General features: G+C 62.6%; 1 protein-coding gene across 1 annotated transcript in view; it reads right to left on the reverse strand.

Annotated features, from left to right (window-relative positions):
* The window catches only part of KCNQ1 (potassium voltage-gated channel subfamily Q member 1), a 323,222-nt gene that overhangs the window by 262,099 nt on the left and 40,033 nt on the right, over nucleotides 1-21,090 (reverse strand). The window contains exon 3 of the mRNA XM_019667315.1: nucleotides 8,714-8,804. Within this exon, the coding sequence (XP_019522860.1) occupies nucleotides 8,714-8,804 (91 nt within the window). The remainder of the gene's footprint in view (nucleotides 1-8,713; nucleotides 8,805-21,090) is intronic.

Consider the following 21,090-nt stretch of genomic DNA (forward strand, 5'->3'; position numbering starts at 1 on the left):
CACGCACACACACACATGCACACTCGCTCACATGCATACACATGCACACACACACTCTCACTCGCACATGCACACACATGCACATACGCACATGCACACACACATGCACATACGTACACACACACACTCACATGCACACTCGCTCACACACATTCACACACACACACTCGCACATGCACACACATGCACATACGCACATGCACACACACGCGCACACACACGCGCGTGTGCTGGGGAGGCGGTGGGGCCTGCGGAGCAGGCACCTACTGGTGTTACAAGGCCCCAGGGCTCCTGCCTCCCCGACAAGCAGGATGGTCATTTCCTGTGGGCCAGGGGCCCACGGACTGGCGGGACTGGCTTCCAGGGAGGAGGGTGACCTGCAGAGCCCAGGGAAGACGGGCTGCGGGCCTGGGGGCTCTCAGCAGGGCCCCAGCAAGGACGCCCCCGGAAGGAAGGCAGTCTTAGACGCCGGCACTCGACTTGCATCACACAGTTTTATAGTTTGAAAACAGGAAATACTATGGAAACAAACAGGCCCAGACGCAGGCGGTTCCCAGAGCCGGTGGGAGCCCTGTGAACCAGGCCCTGGCTGGTCTGGGGGCCCCAGGGCCCCCACTTGGCCATCGTGGAGTCTCCTGAGGACCCAGCATCAGGCACAGGGCAAGGGACACCTCCCCTCCCCGTCAGGAGGCACAGTTGACACTCTAAAGGCCCCAGGTGGCACCTGTGGGGGATTTGAGAGAGGTGTCTGGTGGGGGAGTGAAGGGGTCCTGGGGGAGCAGGTGGACGCCCCCCTGCCCCCACGGCCTGGAGCCCTGCAGGCCGGGCCCCCCCGCCAGGTTCCACCATGCCAGGTGGGGCCAGGCTCTCCCCTCTGCACAGGCCCCCGAGGACACACTGCCTGCAGGCCCCCCCCTCTGCACCGGGCCCCCCCCTCTACACAGGCCCCCGAGGACACACTGCCTGCAGGCCAGGAGCGTCCACGACTCAGACCATTCGCACAGGATCAGGTTACATGTTTTTCGGGAAAGTTTCAAACATTTTGCACAGTTTCCTCTTCCTCCTGCCCAACCCCCCTCCTTGTTCTGAACAGACGTGTTCGATCTGACAATTCTGGCAGCAGATAACGTGAGGCCCGGCTGTGGGCTTCACAGAGGGCGTCTTTGTTACAGAAACGAGTCACTGTAGGACCCCCCACCCCCGCCCAACACAGGGCCTGGTGTCCTCATGGAAGGTTCTGGTTACAGCACAGGATTCCCGTTTTCACGGCTCTCTCTCGGCTGAGCGCAGACCCTGCATGAAGGAATGTCAGCTGTCCCCCTCAGGAGCAGCTGCCTCCAGGCCAGGAACGCAGCCAGCCCCAACCCTGTCACCCCCACCAGGGATGGGGACGGGGGGCCCGGGTGGGGCGTAAACTTTGTCCCCAGTGAGAATGGTCCGAGCTGCCGCCCGGGGCCCCTCAGAGGGCCTCACGAGCCTCGAGCCCTCAGCGTCCTTTTACTTGGGTGCCCTTGGGGGCCAGAGAACTGTCCTCTTTCTGCAGTGGGGACAGAGGCACTCCCCCTCGAAGCCCAGGCGGGAGACCACGAAGGCAAGGCCAAGGCCACTGCAGGTCAAGGTGGCCAAAACCCGTGACAACCACGTCAATGAGAAAAAAAATGCTACAAACCCTGGGAGAACAATGACACAAAATGTGGGCCGGGGGTTGGACAGAAGTGGCTGCCTGTGTTAGAGGGTCTGGGGAGCTGAAATGCAGTGAGTGGGTGGCTCAGGCTGTGTCCAGAGTCACCGGGGGGGGGGCTGTCATTCTCGGGGGTCCCTGCCGATCCGCACAGGAGCTCTGGTGAGTTGGCCAAGTCCCCGTGAGGACAGCGGCTTCAAATTCTGCTTGGTGGCCCTACGCCTCTGCTCACAGACTCATGAGAGATATCAAGGGGTGACCCAGACCCATGGGGAGTCCCCCGTCCCTTGGCACAGGATGGACAACCCCGTAGCCCCTGCCCCCACTGGACACGCTCTGTCCAGGTCAGCCACTTCACCAGGGAGCCGGAGGAGCAGCCCCAGACCCCCACATCTACCTCGTCTTTTCCCAGGTGGGACCTCAGGGCAGATGAGTGGGGAGCTCCTCCTGCACCCCAGAGCCCCCCACGGCCTGCCAAGCAGAGTGCAGGTCCCTGGGCCCCGTCGGCTGTGCAGGCTGTGGAGGACGCCACTCCATCCACCAGAACCACTTGCAAAGAAACCCTGCCCTTCTCAGGGATTGCCGCACAGAGACATCCGGGAGGCGGCCTGCGGTGCTTTGGGGCTCGTCCGTCCCCTTTGGTGTTGCTCCCAGGAACTGTGAGGCTCTGGTCTGGCCATGGAAAGCTGGCTCCCCAGGGGACAGGCCCTGCTGAGGGACACCCCGGACACCTGAGCTGTGCCTAGTGGAGCACGCACATGCACACACACAGACACACACAGACACAGGTGTGCACACAGGAGGGTGTGTGCCGCTGTCTTCCGGCTCCTGGGGGCGAGGGGGAGGAGCCAGTCCCTCTCCCCACACTTAAGCACTGACCCCTGCGGGGAGGGTCCTGGGGTACACACAAAGCCCATGTCCTGCCCTCGAGAGCCCACACCTGCTTGCACACAGACCCTGACATGTAGTAGGTGCTCAGTAAGTGCTGGCTGGCTGAATAAGGCAGGAGAGAACATCCCCCAGGTGGTGGGTGGGGGCGGGCTGCATTCTGAGGCAGAGCATCAGAAAAGGCCTGGGCGGCAGAGACCAATCCTAGCAGGGTGGCAGCTGTGAGCAGGGACGATCAGACAAAGGAGTTCAAGGCTCGGAGACGGGAGAGGAGATCTCCCCAGAGTATCCTGAGGTCCAGGGGAGAAAACAGGTGATGCCACCGGGCAAGCAGGATGGCGTCACAGAAGCTACTGTGCCTGAGTGGGGCTTTGCCGGATGTGTAGGAGTTCACAAAGCCAAGGTGAAGGCTGAGAGAGAAAAGTGCTCCAAGCAGGAGGCGGTGGAGAACGTAAGGCCTTGGGGCTTCTTAGTGAAAAATCTGGGCCACCCGCTGGTACCCTGACCTCAGGCAGAAGGGACTTAAGCTCTGGGACTTCCATCCCCTCCAGCGAGTGAAGGACATGGCGGAAGGCGCGTTGGTCGCGGGCCCTGACCTCAGCACAGTCATCTCTACTGGCATGTGAAGGGTGTGGAAGCACGCGGGGCTGCAGGGGCCTCTGAGTGTGAGCTGGGGGTGGGGCCGAGGACAGAGCCTGGGCCTTGCTCCATAGAAACGGGGACCCACAGGAGGCTGTTGAGGGGGCCCACAGAGTCCCTACGGGGCCCAGAGACCCAGAGGGTCTCGCTTTGTGCTGGTGGGGGGGGGGATACAGCTGGCGGGAGGGCTGGGTCAGAGCGGAGGGGCTGAGGGGGCCTCGGCAGCAAGGGAGGAAGCCGCAAGCGATGATCTCATCCCCCAGACCTCCGGGCCACGCTCACGGGGTTTTCAACCACAGGCATGGCAGGACAGTTCCCTGGTATGCTTGCCACCAGAGGCACGGACACACTGTGTGCGTGTTGAGCTTCCCAGAGCCTCTCCCTTTGTGTGTGATTTCAGGGACAAAACCGAGCCCCTCACCTGGGCCGGGCAGGGTCTGTGATTGCAGGGAGTGGGGGGGGGGCGGTTTCTGCCACAGCAGCAGGACGGGGAGGCACACAGGACAGCCCCCCAAACCCAGACTCCTGGGGGTGCACACGCAGAAATTCAAGCGCAAAGCGTGGACACGCACGTGCACACGTGTGCACAAGCAGGCACACACGTACACACACGTACGCGCACACACAGGGCTTCCTCTGAACTCAGGAACCACGTCAGGAGCTGTTTGCAACCCCAGAAGTGGCCCTCTCCCCTGGGAAGCCACAAACACGGCTTAGAGCTCCAACGTGTCTGCTCACAGGCCCAGGGCAGACCCCGCAGCACAGACGAGATTCCAACAAAATGGCTTTTTCAGGCCCACCAAATATCCCTGGTTCAGCAGAACGCTTAATCCCTCGGAGGCCGCCTGGGGCTTCCTTACCCCGGGCTGAGATAACAGCTTTCTGGCACCATAAAAGCCAAGCCTATGAAAAAAAAGGAAGAAATATGGGCTCTCCGGGAAAACACAGCTTTGAACGACTTTTTTTCCACCATTTAAACATCGTGCTGTTCTGAGAACCCCTCGCGCAGAGCCCACCCTCGGCCCCTCCTGGGCTCCGGGCTGTGGTCTGGCTCCGCGCTCTGGGCCCCGGCCAGTGGCACCTGTATTTTGCTGACAACAGCGCCACCTGGTGTCCTGCAGCCCAACTGCAGGGGCTGCAAACACCTCGGCTTTCTAAGCCCACTCCCCACATTGGGTCCCCTCTGCCTATGGTCAACACCCTCCCTCTCCGCCTCCCCAGGGAGCCCCGAGTCCCCTCTGCGCTGACAGCCCCGGGGCCCTGCTCCTGCCAGGCTACCCTGGAGGCTGTGAGCGGTGGGAGGGGTCCCTGCCTGTGCCACCAGCCCCTCCTTCTCCTTCCCTTATCAGGGCATCCCCTCCTCCAGGAAGCCCTCAGCACCCCTGCAGACACAGCCCACCCACACTCCGTCCTCACCTTGCCCTGCCTCCACAGCCAGACCCAGACATAACTCACATCTACCCCTGGGGGCTGGGCCCATGGCTGCCTCACCCCCACTGTATCCCCAACGCCCTTCCCCGCCCCCCCCATGACTGCAGTGGCAGCCAGCTCAAACCCACCTGGAAGGACCCGTCTCCACATGGCCAGTGAGTTGGGAATTCCTTAAGAAACCCAGCAAGACTTTTAGAAAGGTAAATCTGAGGCCATCCTGCCCACCCATCCATTTCACAGGTGGGGAAACTGAGGTCCAGGACAATCCAGCAACTTGGGGTGTCCTATGGGCAGCCCTGGGTGCGTGGGCTCAAAGGAGGGGGTCCAAGACCCGGGAACACCATGCTGAGCGTGTGGGGGGAGCGCAGCCGCTGGGGCCCTGCTCTGGGGCTGGGGGGGGCTGCGAGCCCACCCACAGAGCCCCAGCGCGCAGACGGCTGAGAAGAGCAGGGAGGGACCCTGCAGATGGCAGGTCAGGGAGGTGCACCCATGGTGACAGCCAAGCCGGGCCTGAAGCTGGACGAGAAGCCATTCCTGTAACTTGGCAAAGAAACGGCCCGGCCACAAGCAGAACCTGAGGCAGCCGGGAGTGTCCCCAGGTCGGCCGGCCGTGCACTGGAGTGGACACGCCAGCAAGGCCGAGGCAGGTGAGGACGGCAGAATGGGGGCAGAGGGGCCAAGGGCGTGCTAACTGCCACGGGGGCTTCTGGAATGATCAGGGTGTTTGTTTAGAAAGCGCCCCCCCACCACCAACAGCTGCTGTGTGGAGAGGGTGCCTGTGGGGCAGGAGGGTGGCAGGGAGGTGGCTGACACGACAGAAAGGGGACAAGGCAGGCAGCACAGGGTCTCTGAGCTCAAAGGGGTGGAAAGGGGGTGGGACCACCGCAGGAATGGGCTGTCTGCTTGGGGCAAGGGGGCCTGCTCACTCGCACACCCATCCCGGACCCAGGGGGAGAGGACCTGCACCCCTCTCCCCTCCTCAGCCCAAGCTGAGACCCCCATCCTCAGCTGGGGGCACTGTGCCCGCAGTTCAGAAAATGGCCACCAGGTGGCACTCGGGCCTCAGAGATGCCAGGACCTCCAAGGGCTGAGCAGGAGACAGCGGGCAGGGGACAGCGGGCACGGGCCTGCCAGGATGGAGGGGCTGCGTGGATAGAACGGGAGCCCTCGGCCACCTCCCCAGCTCTGGGCTGAATCGTGCCATTGAATTCGTGAGAGCTCAGTCTAACGCGGTGAGCGCTGTCTGGGGCAGGAGGTAACTCCTGGTCCTCCCCGGAGGAAAGTGGAGCCCCGAAGCCCCCAGGGTGTGGCCCCCCACCCCAGGCTCAGGGCTTGGGGTCCCTCCAGCGCATCAGTGTGGTCCCTGGGCTGAGATTCGCACACGAGGACATGCAGGGCACGTGTGTGAGGGCAGATCCCCGCGTTCAGCCCGTGCAGGCGCCACCTTGCCCGTCACTCTCCCAGCTGCTCCCGGGGGCCCTGCCTGAGCTGCATGAGGGTGTGGAAAGGCACCCTGGACGTAAGGCCAAAGTGGGGTTCCTGGTGTACCCCACAGCCTGGGAACTTGGCGTTGTTGGAGCTGCTTCAAACCCAAGGGTGAACTTCCCAGCCCCGGAAGAATGGCCCAAGTCACTCAGAGGGACTTAGGGGCTGAACTGTGCCCCCCTCCACCAAATTCACACATTGGAGTCCTGACCCCCAGCACCTCAGACTGTGACTGTATGTGGAGCTGGGCCTGTAAGGAGGTGATGAAGGTGAAATGGGGTCACTGGGGTGGGCCCTGATCCACTGTGACTGGGGGCCTCATGAGAAGAGATCAGGACACAGACACGCACCGAGGGATGACCCTGTGGGGACACAGGGAGGAGACGGCCGTCTACACGCCAAGGAGAGAGGCCTCAGAACCAGCCCTGTGACACCTGGGCCTCGGCCTCCAGCCTCCAGGACTGGGGACAGTGCGTGTCTGTGGTTTAAGCCGCCCGTCTGGGGCATTTTGTTGCAGCAGCTCCAGGAAACTCATATGGGGGCGACAGTCTGACCAGGCTCTGGGCGCAGTCCCCTGTCCCCTCCCTGGCCCTGGTGCCCACCAGCACTTACATTCAATAGGAGGGCAGACAGCAGCCAGTGCCCAGCGGGCAGAGAAGCGATCTGCTGAGGGAGTCTTTGGAGTCTGGGTCTAGCCTGGCAGGGTCTTCCCAGCCCCTTCCTACCTCAGTTTCCACCTGGATCAGCTCGGTCACCTTGGCCGTGAGGAGAGGGAGCAACTCAAGTCACAGGCCATTCAAGTAACCAAAATCAATGGCTTTCACAGGCACCATAAAACCCCACAAAACATAACGGAAGAGTTGTCATTTGTGATGACAACCGACAATAACAATTACTATTCCAGTCACTGCTGTTAGATAAACTGAGCCCCAACGTCTAAAACCACACTGTGAAACCAGAGAACCACTGCTAAACCCACGGTCGTGGCAGGAAGTCCCCACACCAGAGAGACGTCCTTCTCTGCAAATGCATTCATCAGGTACCATCAGGTTTTGGGGGAGCATGGCGGGTTGGTTGTGAAGGTCACTGGGGGAGCCAGCTAGTGAGGACTGGCTGGTGACCCCTAAACAAGAGCCGGCACAGATACTAAATCGCGGAATGACACAGAATTCAGCTCACGTCATCAGAGCAGGTGACCCTGGGAGGTGATGTCACTCAGACCAGCGGACCATTGGCATCGGAATACCTGGCTCACGATAAAAACATCATCTCACATCAGGGAGGAAAGACAGACTTGAGTACATGGTGTTGGGATGACCGGAAGACCAGAGGGATGACATGAGAGGGAGTCTGCTCCTCACGTCACACGCCAGGACATCCCCAACTGCCACCGACAGCTTAAAACTGTAAGATCAACCCGCACAACTGCTAGAAGAAATCTGGCTGAATCCCCCCACAGCCTCTGAGAGGGCGAGGCTTCGCCGTGGCTCAAACTCCAGAAGCATCGGAGGGAATGTAACGCCCACCACGCAGAAGTGACGTGGGAACTGCCGTCGGGTCCGTCACAAGGACTCGGGAGTCCAGCTGACCAGGCCTCTGGGACAGGAGGACCTGACGTGCACAAGCACGACCTCCCCAGGCCGGCCCCAGGGGGTGCAGATGGCGCAGGTGGGGGTGTCGGGGCGCTCTCTGTTCTAGGTGGCGGGATATTACACAATAAGACACGGAAACACAAAACAGCCATGGAAAGACACCGGTGCTGTCGGCCATCAGCATTCAGGTAGCCTCCTGGGGACGTCACCAGCCCCTGCACCCCGCCTTCTCAGCGGACTCACAGCCAGGTCCACTTGGAGGTGTCCCCTCCGTGAGGTCATGTGTTCCCGGCACCTGGCCCAGCATACACCATGCCGTGACCCATCCCGGCTGGGGGCTCCCAGCTCGGCCACCCTACCACAGCCAGGCTGGCCCGAGGTTGTAGGGGGCCCAGCCCAGGCCCTGTCTGAGGGGCTCACACCTGGTTGGGGGTGGGGAAGGGCCCTCACACCCCACTCTCAGGGGGCGGGGCTCAGACAGTCTGGGAGCAGGAGGGGCCAGGGCCTCATGTTGGAGATGCCTTCTGTGCTCAGGGGCCCCCCGAGCACCTCCTCAGGGGCCTGGGACACAGCAGGGGAGTGAAAGAGGCCATGCAGGTGTGTGAGGGCTGGGACACCTGCAGGGTCCATGTGCCAGCTACAGCGCAGGTCAGGCGTCCCCCAGACCCGGGGCTCCAGTGCAGGCTCGGGCAGGCCCTGCCGTCCACAACCTCAGCTCCTCGCGCCCATAGCCTCCTGTCTTTTCCTGGCCCGGCTTAGAAGCCTCCTCCTCTAGGAGCCTTCCCAGACCACCAGCCTGGAAAGCGTGAGAGCTGGGAGCGTCCCCACACCTCCAAACCCCCAGCATCAGGGTGAGCGCACAGCTGCCGGCCAGCAGAAAGGGAAACCAGTCAGGGTCATCACACGGGCAGAAGCAGCCAGGAGCCGCTCACTGCACCCCACGCCCACACACCTGGGAGACAAGCCACAAGGCGGCTGTGACGGCTTCTGTACGTACCATCCAGAAGAGGGTCCCTGTGGCCAGGGCGACATACTGCTCAATGGTGGACAGCACGCTGAAGATCAGACAGACCAGGACGATAAGGAAGCTGCAAGACAGGAGGACACACGGTCAGCCCCCGTGGCCAGCCCCCCTCACACAGACACAAGCCCAGGCACAGGCAGGGGGATAGGCCAGGGGCTCCCCCAGCACCTACCCCCACCCCCATCCAAGCACAGGGACTCAAAGTGCCCCAAACCCCACCGTCCAGCAGCCGGTGAACCAGGCACGAAGTGTGGCCCATCCACGGGTGAAGTGTCATCACCCGGCCACGGGAGGATGCGTGCTAACCCGCGCTCCAATGGGATGGACCCTAACTGGAACATTGCGCTAAGAAGCCGGACGCTGAAGACCATGTATCGTGTGATGCCATTTGCACGAAATGTCCGGATGGGAACCACCCAAGGGCAGAAAGCAGACGGGTGTTCGCCGGGGCCAATGGGTACGGGGCTTCCTTTGGGGTGACGAAATGCGGAGCTGAGATGGCGGTGATGGGGCACGACCCTGAGATGCCCTGAGAACCACTGAAGTGTGCCCTCCCCCGAGGTCACATCACAACATGGAACATTTAATAGTAGCATTCAATGTCTGTTTACGAGGTGCTTCCAAACAGCATCATGGGCCGGCAGGGACTGGGCCCAGGGCAAGGCAGCTGGTGGTTACAGCACAGAAGACAGCCTGCCAGGGAGGGGCTCCCCAGGGGCTGGAGGCTCAGAGCTGCTCTGGCTGCCTGCCCCCCCCCCAGGGCGCAGCAGAGGGACGGTGGGCAGCCCCGCCCCGGGGCCGCTCGTGGGCACGACCCCAGGGCCCAACCTCACAGGTTTACAGACCCATTGCTCTGATCACGTCCCAACCGGAAAGATAAGGGAGCCTCTGCTTCCTGAAGGCAGACCATCCAGGGCCCCTTCGTGTTCCTGGATGTCACTGGACCAAGCCCCCAGCCCGCCTCCCGCCTGGGGGAGAGGATATTCTTAGGGGAGCTTCCCTGGGGGCTCCAGGGGCTCCAAGCGCCCTCCAGGTGGGCTTCCTGCCTTGCCTCCGGGTGCCCACCCAGAGTCCCTGCTCACCAGCTATGCCCTGCCCTCCAGCAGCTCTGGCCCAGACCTGCCGTCACTGCCTCCCTGCACCCGCCAGACCTGTGAAGTCAGAGCCCAGCCCGCCCGCCTCACCTCTTGCCCTGACCATGGCGCCTGCCTCCACCCTCAGCCTCCCCTGCCCACCCCACCGGGCTGAGATAGAGCACCCATCGTCATCCCCAGCATGACACCAGTGACCCCAGACCACCTGGCTTCTGCCAGCCCCTCTTCCCAAACGTGCACGGCCCCACTGGCCTCAGGGCCTTTGCGCCTACTGTTGCTCCTGCAGGGCTGACCCCCACTCATCCACAGAGGGGTGATCTGACCCCTACATTCCCCAAGTCATGTATTTCACACAGATCACTACTGGGGCCTACTGTCCACTCTCAGACCGTGAGCGCCCTCAGAGGAGGGCTGTGGGGTGCCATCCCTGCTGCGTCCCCCATGCCTAGGACAGGGCCTGGCGCACAGTAGGTGCCTAGCCCACGCCTGCCGCGTGCGCATCTCTGTTCAGCCGCCAAGCTCCGGCCTCAGTCCCCCACGCCGACCTTTCCGCTACGCCCCACAGTTGCCGTGCTCATCTCTTGGCAGGAGACAGCCCCAGCTCGCACTTGGTCCCAATACCCACGCCCACCAGGACGCTGGGCCTGAGGTACTGTCTGATAGTGTCCCCTAGTCCCACCGTAGGACCCCCGGTGGACTGCAGGCCTGCCCCTCCTCGGCCCAGCTCCCGCCGCCAGCTCCCTGCACAGCTGAGGCTGCACCAAGCCCCCGGCATGTGCACACGCACCCCGCCCCCCGCCAGCCAGGGAGGACATCCAGGCCCAAGGCCGCGGTAAAGCCGTTCAACGGATAAGGCAGGGCCTGCCAGACGCGGAGGGGAGCCCTCTGTGGGGACACAGCAAACACCAGTGGGGTGAGAGCCCATCTTTGGCCCGACCGCCCCTTGGGCATCACCTTCCACTCATGAGTGAGGGGCATCAGCCCACACCCCACGGGCTCACTGCCCAACCGGCCAGGCCTTGGAGGCATTTGCACAGGGAGGTGTAGCGCCCGCTGGTGCCCACCCCTCCCCCATCACAAGGCCCGGGTACGTCCCCTTGCCTCAGTTTCCCCGACACACACCAGAGCCCGTGGCCTCTTCCTCGTGGGGCTACAGTGGCAGGGCAGTCAGACACAGGAGGAGGAACTGCAGTCAGGCTGTGACTCCCCAGGCCTGGGACCAGCAGTGGCTCGTGGACCCCTCCCCCCAGAAGAGACGGCAAACACAGCCCCCCCCCCCCGCGCCCTGTGGGAATAAGTCCGTCACTCTCTGTGGGGCTACAGGGAGTGCTCCTGGGCCGACTGCCACCACCATGTCCCCTGCCGGCCAGCTCTTTACAGACAGGAACAAATCTCCACGAGACACAGCCGTGTTACCATCTGACAAGTGCTAGGGATGGGGAAACCGAGGCCCTGTGCTTCCTGAGGCCACTTGTGATTAAACCAGGGAGGTGACAATAGTGCAGGGGGACTCAGGGGCGTGGTGGGTGCCTGGAGGCCAGGCCCTGAGGAGGGCGCAGGGAGGAGTGCATGGCGGTCTCCTCTCTCTCTGACCTCTGACCCTCTTTCTCAGGACACTTGTGATGATCATGAGGGCCACCAGGCACTCCAGGGGGATCTCCTCTGTCCCTAATCACAGCTGCAGGGCCCCTCTGCCACAGAAGGTCACCACTCACAGGCTCAGGGGTCAGGACACAGACATCTCTGGGGGCCATTATTCAGCTGACCGACGTCACCAACCGGCCACGCCTCAGTCCCCATCCTGTGCCCCACACCACTGCCCCCAGCCTACATGTCCTGCACGCCCAGGAGGGAAGGGACTCACTCCGGCCAGGGTCTGTGGGTCCTGCTGCCCAGGTCTTCTCGGACCCCCCGGCCTCCAGGGCCTGTGACCGGACCACAGTTGAAAAGTTCTCAGTTCTCTGTTTCCTGCCTCCTGGAGCAAAGGCAGTAAGGAGAAGGCGGTGGCTTCCACCCTCTCAGGCATGGTGGTGGGCACTGCTTCCTGCCAGGCCGTGATACGTCAGGGCAGACGCGGCAGCTCGTCACGCTGCCACAGGGCCACAGGAGCCTTTTAGAGCCCAGGTCTCTGTATTAGTTTTTCAGTTCTTTTGCTGCCGCTGGCAATTCTACCATTCATGTCACCGTCAGCACGACCTTAGCTAGGGGACCAAGGCAGCAATGAGAGCTGGCTAGAGCCGTGTCAGGTAGCAGCACAGACGCCCACAGGAGGCCCAAAAGTGACGTGCACCGCAGTGCGGGGACCCCAGCTGCCGAGGGGCTTCTCCGCCCCCAAACCTGTGCCTGCTGTGCTCAGGAGACACCATGAACTGTGTGTGTGTATGTGTGTGTGTTGGGGGGGGGACGAGAACCCCGCCTGTGGACGGCCTGTCAGGGTGGGTGTGCTCACCCCAAGCTCCGGGCAGAGGTGTATGGGAGACCCCCTCTCCCTATGCAGACAGAACACGGGGCCACAGGGCGTGGTGGGGAAGTGCCCAAGGAGGTCGTCCCAGGGCGACTGAAGGATATGTCCCCTTGAGGTTCAGGTGCACGGTGTTTTTATACCTACGTGTTGTTTGGATATTTGACTACACTGCGGTAAGTTCAGGAAGAATCACAAAAGAAAGTATGCTTCTGCCTGCTCCGTCCTGTGCTGGGTGGGCCCAGGAGCCTCAGAGGTGCCAAGACAGGGGCCCTGCCCTTGGAGGGCTCAGGCTGGGGTGTCAGATGCCTGCCCCCCACCTCTGCAGGGCTGGCTATCACCCTTCCGTCTCAGCTTGCGACCTGAGGCTCCAAGCTCAGGCAGCCCGGCACCCCCAGAGCTGGGAGGCTGAGGCCCCAGGAAAGAAGGAACCCGGCCCGGTTTGTAGACAGGGTGTGGGGAAGACGGAGCCCGCAGAGGCCACCCTGGCCCCCAGTGCTGCCCGACCCGCTTCCCGGAGCTGTGTGCGCGTCAGCAGGAGGAGACTGCTGCCAGAGGCGAGGGCGGCTCCGTGGCCATGGAACAATGCCCAACTTGTGCCCGGAAGGCCGGGCCGCAGGAGCTGTGACTGCCAGCGCTGGTCCCGAGGGACGTCCGGAGCGTTATCGGACATCACTGCACTATCTGAAGCAGCCAGGTGCCCTGGGAACACGGAGGAATGCGGGAGCCCTGCCAGGCCAGGTGGAGGCCTGGGCAGGAGGGTGCAATAGGGCACAGGGGCTGAAAGCAAATGGGACGCGGCCACAGACCCCCCTTCCCCGCATGCCGGGCCCCCGTAACAGGCCGGGGCAGCCCAGGTGACCCAACAACCGAACCCAGGCTGGGTTGGTCCCCATGAATCCATGGCGACGACAGACTCTGCTACCCAAGGGCTCTTTCCCAGTGATGTTCAGAATCGATGCCGAGAACCACACTTCACGTGCAGAGAAAACGGGCAGCGCTCCAGGCGCCCTCAGAGCCCAGCTCGGAAGAACGCAGCCCTCGGGTTAGCCTGGGGTTACGCAGAGACTCCTGGAAGCTTGCAGGCAGCCCTGGGACCCCTCGGAGAAGGGGAGATGTGCCGAGTCTGTACGCTGAACTTACTGAACAAAGGGACGTCGGAGGAGCCCTAGGAAAGGCTCGTTGGTGCGGGGATGAGGGTCTGCGGAGAGGGACCGCTAGGAAATGATGCCGAGTAAAAGACGCCAGGCCCAAAAGGACAAACCCATGTGACCCACTCACATGAGGTCCCCACAGGAGTCAGAGTCACAGAAACAGGAAGTGATACCAGGCCTGGGGGAGGGGAGGCGAGGGAGCGTTTCCTGGGGACAGGGCTTCAGTCTGGGACGGTGGGAAGTTCTAGAGATGAGGGTGATGTGAGTGTTCCCGGCACCACGGAGCTGTGCGCTTAAAAACTGTTAAGATGGTAAATCATATGTTCTACATTTGCCCACAATTTTAAAAACGTTTTTCAAGGAAACTAAGTAAATGACGTTTATACGCGGTTTCACGAAGGCTTTCAAAGATGCTGACCAAGGTTCAAAGACTGCCCACCAGGGACAGACAAGCAGACAAAGCGCTGGTTAAGCCGACTCAAAGCCCGAGGCCAGGCAGGCTCCTGAGTGTGTGACTGAATAGCCGAGGTGTTGACGGTTTCACCCGAAACCAGGTCTGAGGGGCGTCTCTTCGTACAAAAGTCACCCTGCACTGTCCCAAACACCCTGGACGAATGAAGGCCAGGTGCCCCGCCCAGCCCTGCTGACCTCAGTATCTCTGGACGCGGACACCCACATGATACTGGACTCCCAGGTCCTGCCAGGCCCATCTCCGGGGGCGAGGGACAGTGCCCAACAAGGACACCAAGGCCCCCCTGCTGGTCCAGCCCGTGCCCCACCCTGCTCTACGGGGAGCTGGGCCCGGTGCATCTCAGCTGGCACTGTGGGCCCCAGCCATGCTGGGACTCTGTGTATGAGACCTCCCTCTAAACCCCATGTGGAAGGTCATCTCCCGTGATGAGACAGGGGCCCAGGTAGGTGCGGCGGGTTCCAGGCTGCAGGCTGTCAGGCTGGCCCTCCATCAAAGGCCACCCGGTCCTAAGAGGGCCCTGAATTGTGGAGCAAGCGGCACAGCCACTGACAGCAACACCAGGGTTCTGAGCCAGTGGGGACAAGCCTAGGGCCACAGGGACAGTGAGTCCAGGCCAGCTGACCCCAGGCCCCTGACCAGGCAGCTCTGAGACAAAGACAGCCACCTCCTTGGGCACGGGACGCCACTGCCAGGGACTAGGCCCAGCACTTGGTGCCTCGGTCCTCCAAACAGAGGTACCACGTGGCCTTCTCCTCTGTGTCTCTTACGAGGGGGCTTGTCACTGGATCTAGGGTCCACCCAGGTCTCCGGGATCGTGTCCTCTCTCAAGATCCTGACAATCTTAGTCACACCTGCTTTTTCTGTGCAAGGTCACATGCACAGGCTCCAGGGCTCAAGGTCACCCTTCGGTGCCCTGCACAGTCCAGACCACATCGCGTGGGGGCCAGAGGAGCTGGGAGTGGCGGCCAGCACAGCCCGGGGAGACCAGGCCCACTCCCTCATGGCCGGCCCCCCACCCTACACCCATCTCCCCATCACCTCTCTGGCCACCACCCTTAACAGCTGTCACCACCACGTGTTGGGCATGTGCTCAGCCTGCCGGGCAGGGTCCAGGCCTGCCTCACGGACGCCCCGGGACCAGGGCTCCACGGCCACCCCTCCGCCGGGCCCGCCCCGCACCCAACACCCCTCTGAACCTCCCACCCGGGCTGCAGGGCTGCCACAGGGGGCCCAGCCTCACTTTTTTAAAAGGTTCATTTCTGCAACACAACACGGAGGACAGCACAATAGGCCCCGGAAGGCGGGTGGCGGTGGCGGCAGACATTCAACTCCTGTGGATGCTGTTTCCCAGAGGTCCCAGGGCACTGACCCCATCAAACAGACTCCAGACCGCCTGGCAAGGAGCTGTCAGGAGATTAAAACCCAAGTCCCTGCTGCTAGATGGAGGCTTTCCTCGGGACTCGGGGTTTCAGCTGATACCTTTCCCGAAAGTGACATGGGCTGGGGACCCTGGAGACACAGGACCCTCCCACTTCGAGCCCCGCTGGGCCCTCACGGAGCTCCTGTGCACACAGCACCTCCCCAAACGCCAGGTTTCCACCACCTGGGGGTCACCACCACCCAGCAGCCACCAGGATGGCACCCGATCGGCAGCCCACACCCCACTGGTCCCTTGGTCTTTCAGTACCCACTGAGCACCCAGCAATCCTGGGACAATGCACCCCACCAGCCCCTCTCAAGCAAAAGACCCTCCCAATGAGGCCTAAACGCCAAACGTCTTCCCGAGCGTCCACCCCCCTGCCCCCCCCTCCAAGGCCTGGGCTTCCCTTCAGGGTTGCCTTCTGAGGCCCTGGCTGGGCCCTGTGGCCCTGCCTGATGTTCATCAGACCACTGCCCACCTGCTGCTCACTGCTGCCCTCCCTAGGCAGGGGTCTGGCTACCGGAGTCCCCTCTAGAGGCCCAGCACGGGGCCTGGTACATGAGTGGCTGTTGAATGAATGAAAGACAATGTTTGGTTGAACTCAGGAGATCAGTGAAAAGAATTGTCAGTGCCCCCTCCTCCAGATGGGCCTCCAGGGTGCAGCAAGAAGTGAGATCCTTTGGCTCCACTCTTTCCCTCCTTGCCCTGCCCCACCCCACGGGGCCTTTCAATGGGCCAAGACACGGCACTGAGGCATCACTTGGCATGCGCACACACACACCCAGGCTGCATGCCAACAGCACCGGGCAGAAAGGGGCCTCCCCGGGGGAGACTCTGACATGAGTGGGGAGGAGGCACAGCTACCCTGCCTGCCAGGACTGTGAGGACGGCAGCAGAGCCGGCACGATGCACTGGGCCAGGGCTGAGAGGCCACCAGGCAGGCAGTGACATGCCAGGATTCAATCCACACCCTCTCCTCGGGGCCTTTCCCCGAAACACTGGGACAACACAGGCGAGGGAGGGGATGGCGTGGCACAGGGAGGCCTGTGATAGCTCTGCCAACAGCAGTGCCCCATAAAGATGGGGGGTCTATCCCCCTTGCTGACATGGGGACAGGGATCTCTCACCGGGACCACGGCACTGACAGAAACCCAAGATTCTATCCTGGAGTCCCCGGGGGTGCCAGGTAGCTCCCTGGCTGGAGGTGCTTCAGGCCCGTGCTGGCCGATTGCCAAACAGCCCACTGCAGCCCCAAGAGGTGACAAGGGCGGGTGATGGCCACGCCCCTGGCACTGTGCTTTTCTGCTCCGACAACCCTGCAGGGTGGGCAGCTGGACCGCAGGGTCCCGCCAAGCACAGGCTAATGCCCTGCCCAGGCCACAGAGCGGACTGGCTCCAGTCGGAGGGCAAGCTGATGGCCACGTTCACGTCTCACCCCGATGCCCAGCGTCCTCTCAGCACAGAGCACGGGGGGCCATGCCAACGGGGGCAGCCTGGGGACGGCGAGCACAGGCATTGGCTGAGAGCTTGGCCACGCCACCCCAAGCTGTCATTTCAAAGCCTTTTCGGCCTGAGAGGGGCGGCTGTGGGGGGTCTCCCTGGGTACACACCGGGTGTGCACACATATGTGATTCCACGGGGGTCCACTCACACAATCAGGGGCACACAGCCACGTCCAAAAGGCAGGCTGTGGATGGCTGAGCCTGGACCGTCCAGACCCTGGCCGTGGGCTGGTCCCGAAGTGCTTTCTTGGCATCCATCAGACCAAAGGAACATCAACCCACAGAGCTGGGGTCCACACCTCTCCCATCAGGCCCCACGGCGGCCCCCTAAGGAGCCCTAGTGCCTGGCAGGTGGGTGGGAACAAGGCGCCCAAGAGCCCACTTCCTCCTGCTTGTGCCAATCCTCACGAGAAGCCAGTCCCTCATCACAGGAGAAAGAGGCTCAGAGAGGGTGAATGACTGCCTCGAGTCACACAGCACCAAGCAGCAGCGGAGAACGGAGCTCTAGCCCAGGCCCCCTCCCACCTTGCAGAGACTTGTGCCTCCAAGAAAACAGCAGCCTATGGTCAACCAGGAGCAGTGGGCCCCTCTACCGCCCACCCGAGGGGCTGCGCCTGGCCTGGCAGGGGGACAGGCCCTTAGTGGGCTTGAGTGGGAGGGCTGTGGAATGTCCCAGCCCTCGGGGTCACGGCCATCACTGCAGCCACACTGCGTGCGCTGGACAGGCTGGCTGAAGCACCCAGGCCCTGGGATGCATTCAGGCACCGGGCTGGACCCACCTGAGGCAGAGCCTCCTGGCAGAGCGGGGTAGCCTGTCCAGGGCCCAGGGCGGCTGGGGGTGGCTCTGTCCCCCAGAGTGTCACCTACAGTAAGCCTGGCTGCGCAGCCCAGCCTGAGATAAGAAAGTCCTCAGAGAGTATATTTAGAAGGTGCCAGGGAACAAACTGGAGTGACCTCACGGACAGGGACCTTATCTGCCGAGGACGCACGTTGTCTTCCCTGTGAAAGCCTGTCCAGGATGGGGAGAGGCCAGCAGGCCCTCCCGGGGGGCAGCCGGACGCACCTGTACCCACTCACTCTACCGGGACACGTCCTGTGTCTCAGGGGAGAGTCTCGGCCTGGGAATGGCCGGCTCCTGAAGGCCTCACCTGGGGTGTGCCGGGACAGGCCGGGACCTCCCATGCCTCCCCTCTGGGGCAAGGAGGAGCCCCAGCGGGTGTTGTCCTAGAGCTGAGGGGGGTAGACTCGGGCACCTGGGGTGGGATGGGGTGTGGGGGAGGGGCCCGGGAGGCTTCCCGACCCCAGGGTGCAGGTCCCTGTCCTCCTTCAAACAGGGCGACTTTGAAGACTGGAGGCCATAGGCAGGGGTCTCAGGACACCTAACTCAGGGCCCAAGAAGGAGCAAGATGAGAAAGGATGAAGGACAGTGGCCCTGGCATTGCCTCAACCAGGGCAGCACAGCCCATCAGCGCTGGGCAAGTCCCTCCTCGTGTCTAGTCTAAGTCTTTCTTGCTGTGGTTTGGTCTCCAGCTGAAGGAAACCTCCCGACTTCCCACAGTGGAGGATGGAGGTCCCTGAAACTGAGCTGCTGTGCGACCTCTCTGAGCCTCAGTTTCCCTACTGGGAAGTGGGAATACATTAAGGGTGCCCAACAGCCTGCAGGTGTTCAGTAAAGTCTGCTGAGGCCGTGACTGCCATAAGATCGGCCCCCACTGTTCCTGGTGCCAGCCCCAGCTGCCATGATGTAGCCGGTGGCAGCCCCAGGCTCCAGGGCCAACCAGAGGCTCAGCGCAATGCCACCCAGCTCTACCGGCGAGAGCCTGCAGGGGAAGAAGGCCTCCCTAGGTGTCACTGCTCTCAGCTGGCCCCGTCACACACCCTGCAGGCCCAGGGGCAGCACAGGCCTTGAAGTGGCAGGTAGAGCTTCCAGCTGGGCACCCCTTTCCCCACCGCCCCTCCCCCAGAACGCGCCTCCCCATCCCACTCCTCTTGGAAGGGGCAATCAGGGAGGGCTGCCCAGAGGTGGGGCCTGGTCCAGGCAGAGGGAACAGCATGTGCAAAGCCCAGAGGAAAGGAGAGAACACAGCTCACCTGGAGACCGCAACGAGTTCAGGCACACCTGACACTCCATCACCAGGGGGCGGCCGAGAAGGGTAACAGTGACACTGCAGGCTGTGCCGCGAGTGGCGGCTTCTGTCACTGGCTAGAACAGCAGTGAAAGCCAGGGCCTCTCCTGGTCAGCTGCCCGCCCCACGCCACGAGCACTGGAGCTGCAGACCCGAGCACCCCCAGAGCCACTGAGAGCAAGGCAGAGACAGCTGGCCCTAGCGCAGCTGTCACACTGGGCGCCACCTCCAGGACCCGTGTCTGCAGCCTGCCCACCCTGACAGGGAAACTGAGGCTGGAGACAGCGTGCCAGCACCGGGCGAGCAGCCCCCATCCACCAGGGCCCTCGCCACCAGTCCATGAGAGCAACGGTCACCTCGGCCCAGGGCCCAGCTGGTCAAACTCCAGGATACGAGTCTGTGTTTTCAGGCGGTTTTCTAGACATAGTTGACCCCGACAGTCAGTAGACTAAGACCGATCTCCCCCTGTGACATGGTGGCCTCACCAATCAGTGGGCGGCCTTCAGAGCAGAGATGGAGGTCCCCAAAAACAAGGGAGGAATTCTGCTCAAGTACGCAATGCAGGGCCTGCCAGGTTCACAGCCTGCCGGCCTGCCCCAAATCATGTGAGCCAATTCCTTACAATGAGGACTGTCTGTCCCCCTCTCCCTGACTCTGTTCCTTGGAGAACCCCAATTAATACACATCAGGCATTACGGTGCCGTTTCGCAGGTGGGGAGACTGAGGCTCAGAAACACCAAGAATCCCACTCAACTCCGGCTCTGTCTGGTCCTGTCCAGCTATAAAAACCTAGGACTTCCCCACGAGGGAGGAAAGCCAGCAGCGGGCGGGCAGCTGAGGCTGCACCCACACTCGCTCGGTGTCCCCTGGCCCCCATTTTGTCTTGTGGTGAGAGCACTTGGCACAGGGTTTGGGCAAGAAGCCACCCTGTTTTTCTACAAAGGAAGAAACTGAGGCCTGGAGAGGGTGTGCCGGCCCAGACCACACAGCGAAAGACCTCCCAGGGTACACATCAGGGCCCCTCGCAGGGAAGGCTGTGGCTGGCCTCAGCTCTGCTGGCAGTCTCTGTGGGGGGCTCCGTGTGCCAGGAACAGGCCCCTCACAGCCCCGGGGGAGGGGAGGCTCTGGAAAGACCCTGCCCCACTGCTTCACCCTCCAGCCCTGCAGACCCCCAGCCTGGACCCCAGCACTCCAGGGACAGTCCCTGGGGCCAAGACGCTGCCCAGACCCAGGGAGGCAGGACCTCCGGCCGAAGCTTGCCCCTCCTTCACTGCCTCCCCAGTCAACAGGTGGGAGGCAGAGGCCCCTTCTGAGAGGCCAGAAAGCCCACGTTGGCAGCCCCCACAGAGGTAGAGCCCACCCGAGCTACAGACTGGGACCTGCCAGAGACAAAATCCCTTCCCGGACAGAGATAGCCAGCTATGCCCTCACCACCCACCAAGCAGACACAGGACCCCTGGTTGGCCTCGGCTCACCCACACCCACACCCCTGGGGGAGGTGTCCCATGGGGGCTGCAGGGCTCCCTGGACGAGACGCCAGCTTCTCTGGCAGTCCAGAGCCCGACCACAGCCTCCTCCTTGAGCCGGAGCTCTCCTCCTCCTGGGGTCCCTGCACTGGGACCTGGGGACCAAAGGCGGGCCACCGGCCCCTCCACCTGCAGAGGAGGAGAGCCCCATTGTCTTCTGCGCCCCAGCACCCCTGCCAGGAAAGTCCTCTGCTGACAAAACAAGTACCCCATGATGGGGACAGCCAACCCACCAGGCCAGGGGGCCTCCAGAACGGGCCCTTCACCTGGGCGGTTTTGGCCAGCTCTATTTTCCACAGGAAAGTCTGGGGATCAGCTGGGACAGCGCCTCTGCCAGGCTCCTGCTGCAGTCGTGGGGCATCCAAGAAAGCGCGGACTGGGCTGCAGAGGGTGCTCCCAGGGCACCCAGGATGGCCCAGCCTCAGGCCCAAGGTGGCAGCACCCCAACTCCGGGTGCAAGAGAGAGATCGCTGGGGCAGAGCTGGACACAAGCTCTCAGGGCACCCCCAGGAACCTCCAAAAGATGGGATAAGGGGGAAGAGGCAGGAATATGGGGGGCGGTGGAGACATGGGGAAGGTGGGGCCATGGGGGGTG

The sequence above is a fragment of the Hipposideros armiger genome, unplaced genomic scaffold (genome assembly GCF_001890085.2).
Source record: "Hipposideros armiger isolate ML-2016 unplaced genomic scaffold, ASM189008v1 scaffold_494, whole genome shotgun sequence".
Lineage (NCBI taxonomy): Eukaryota > Metazoa > Chordata > Mammalia > Chiroptera > Hipposideridae > Hipposideros > Hipposideros armiger.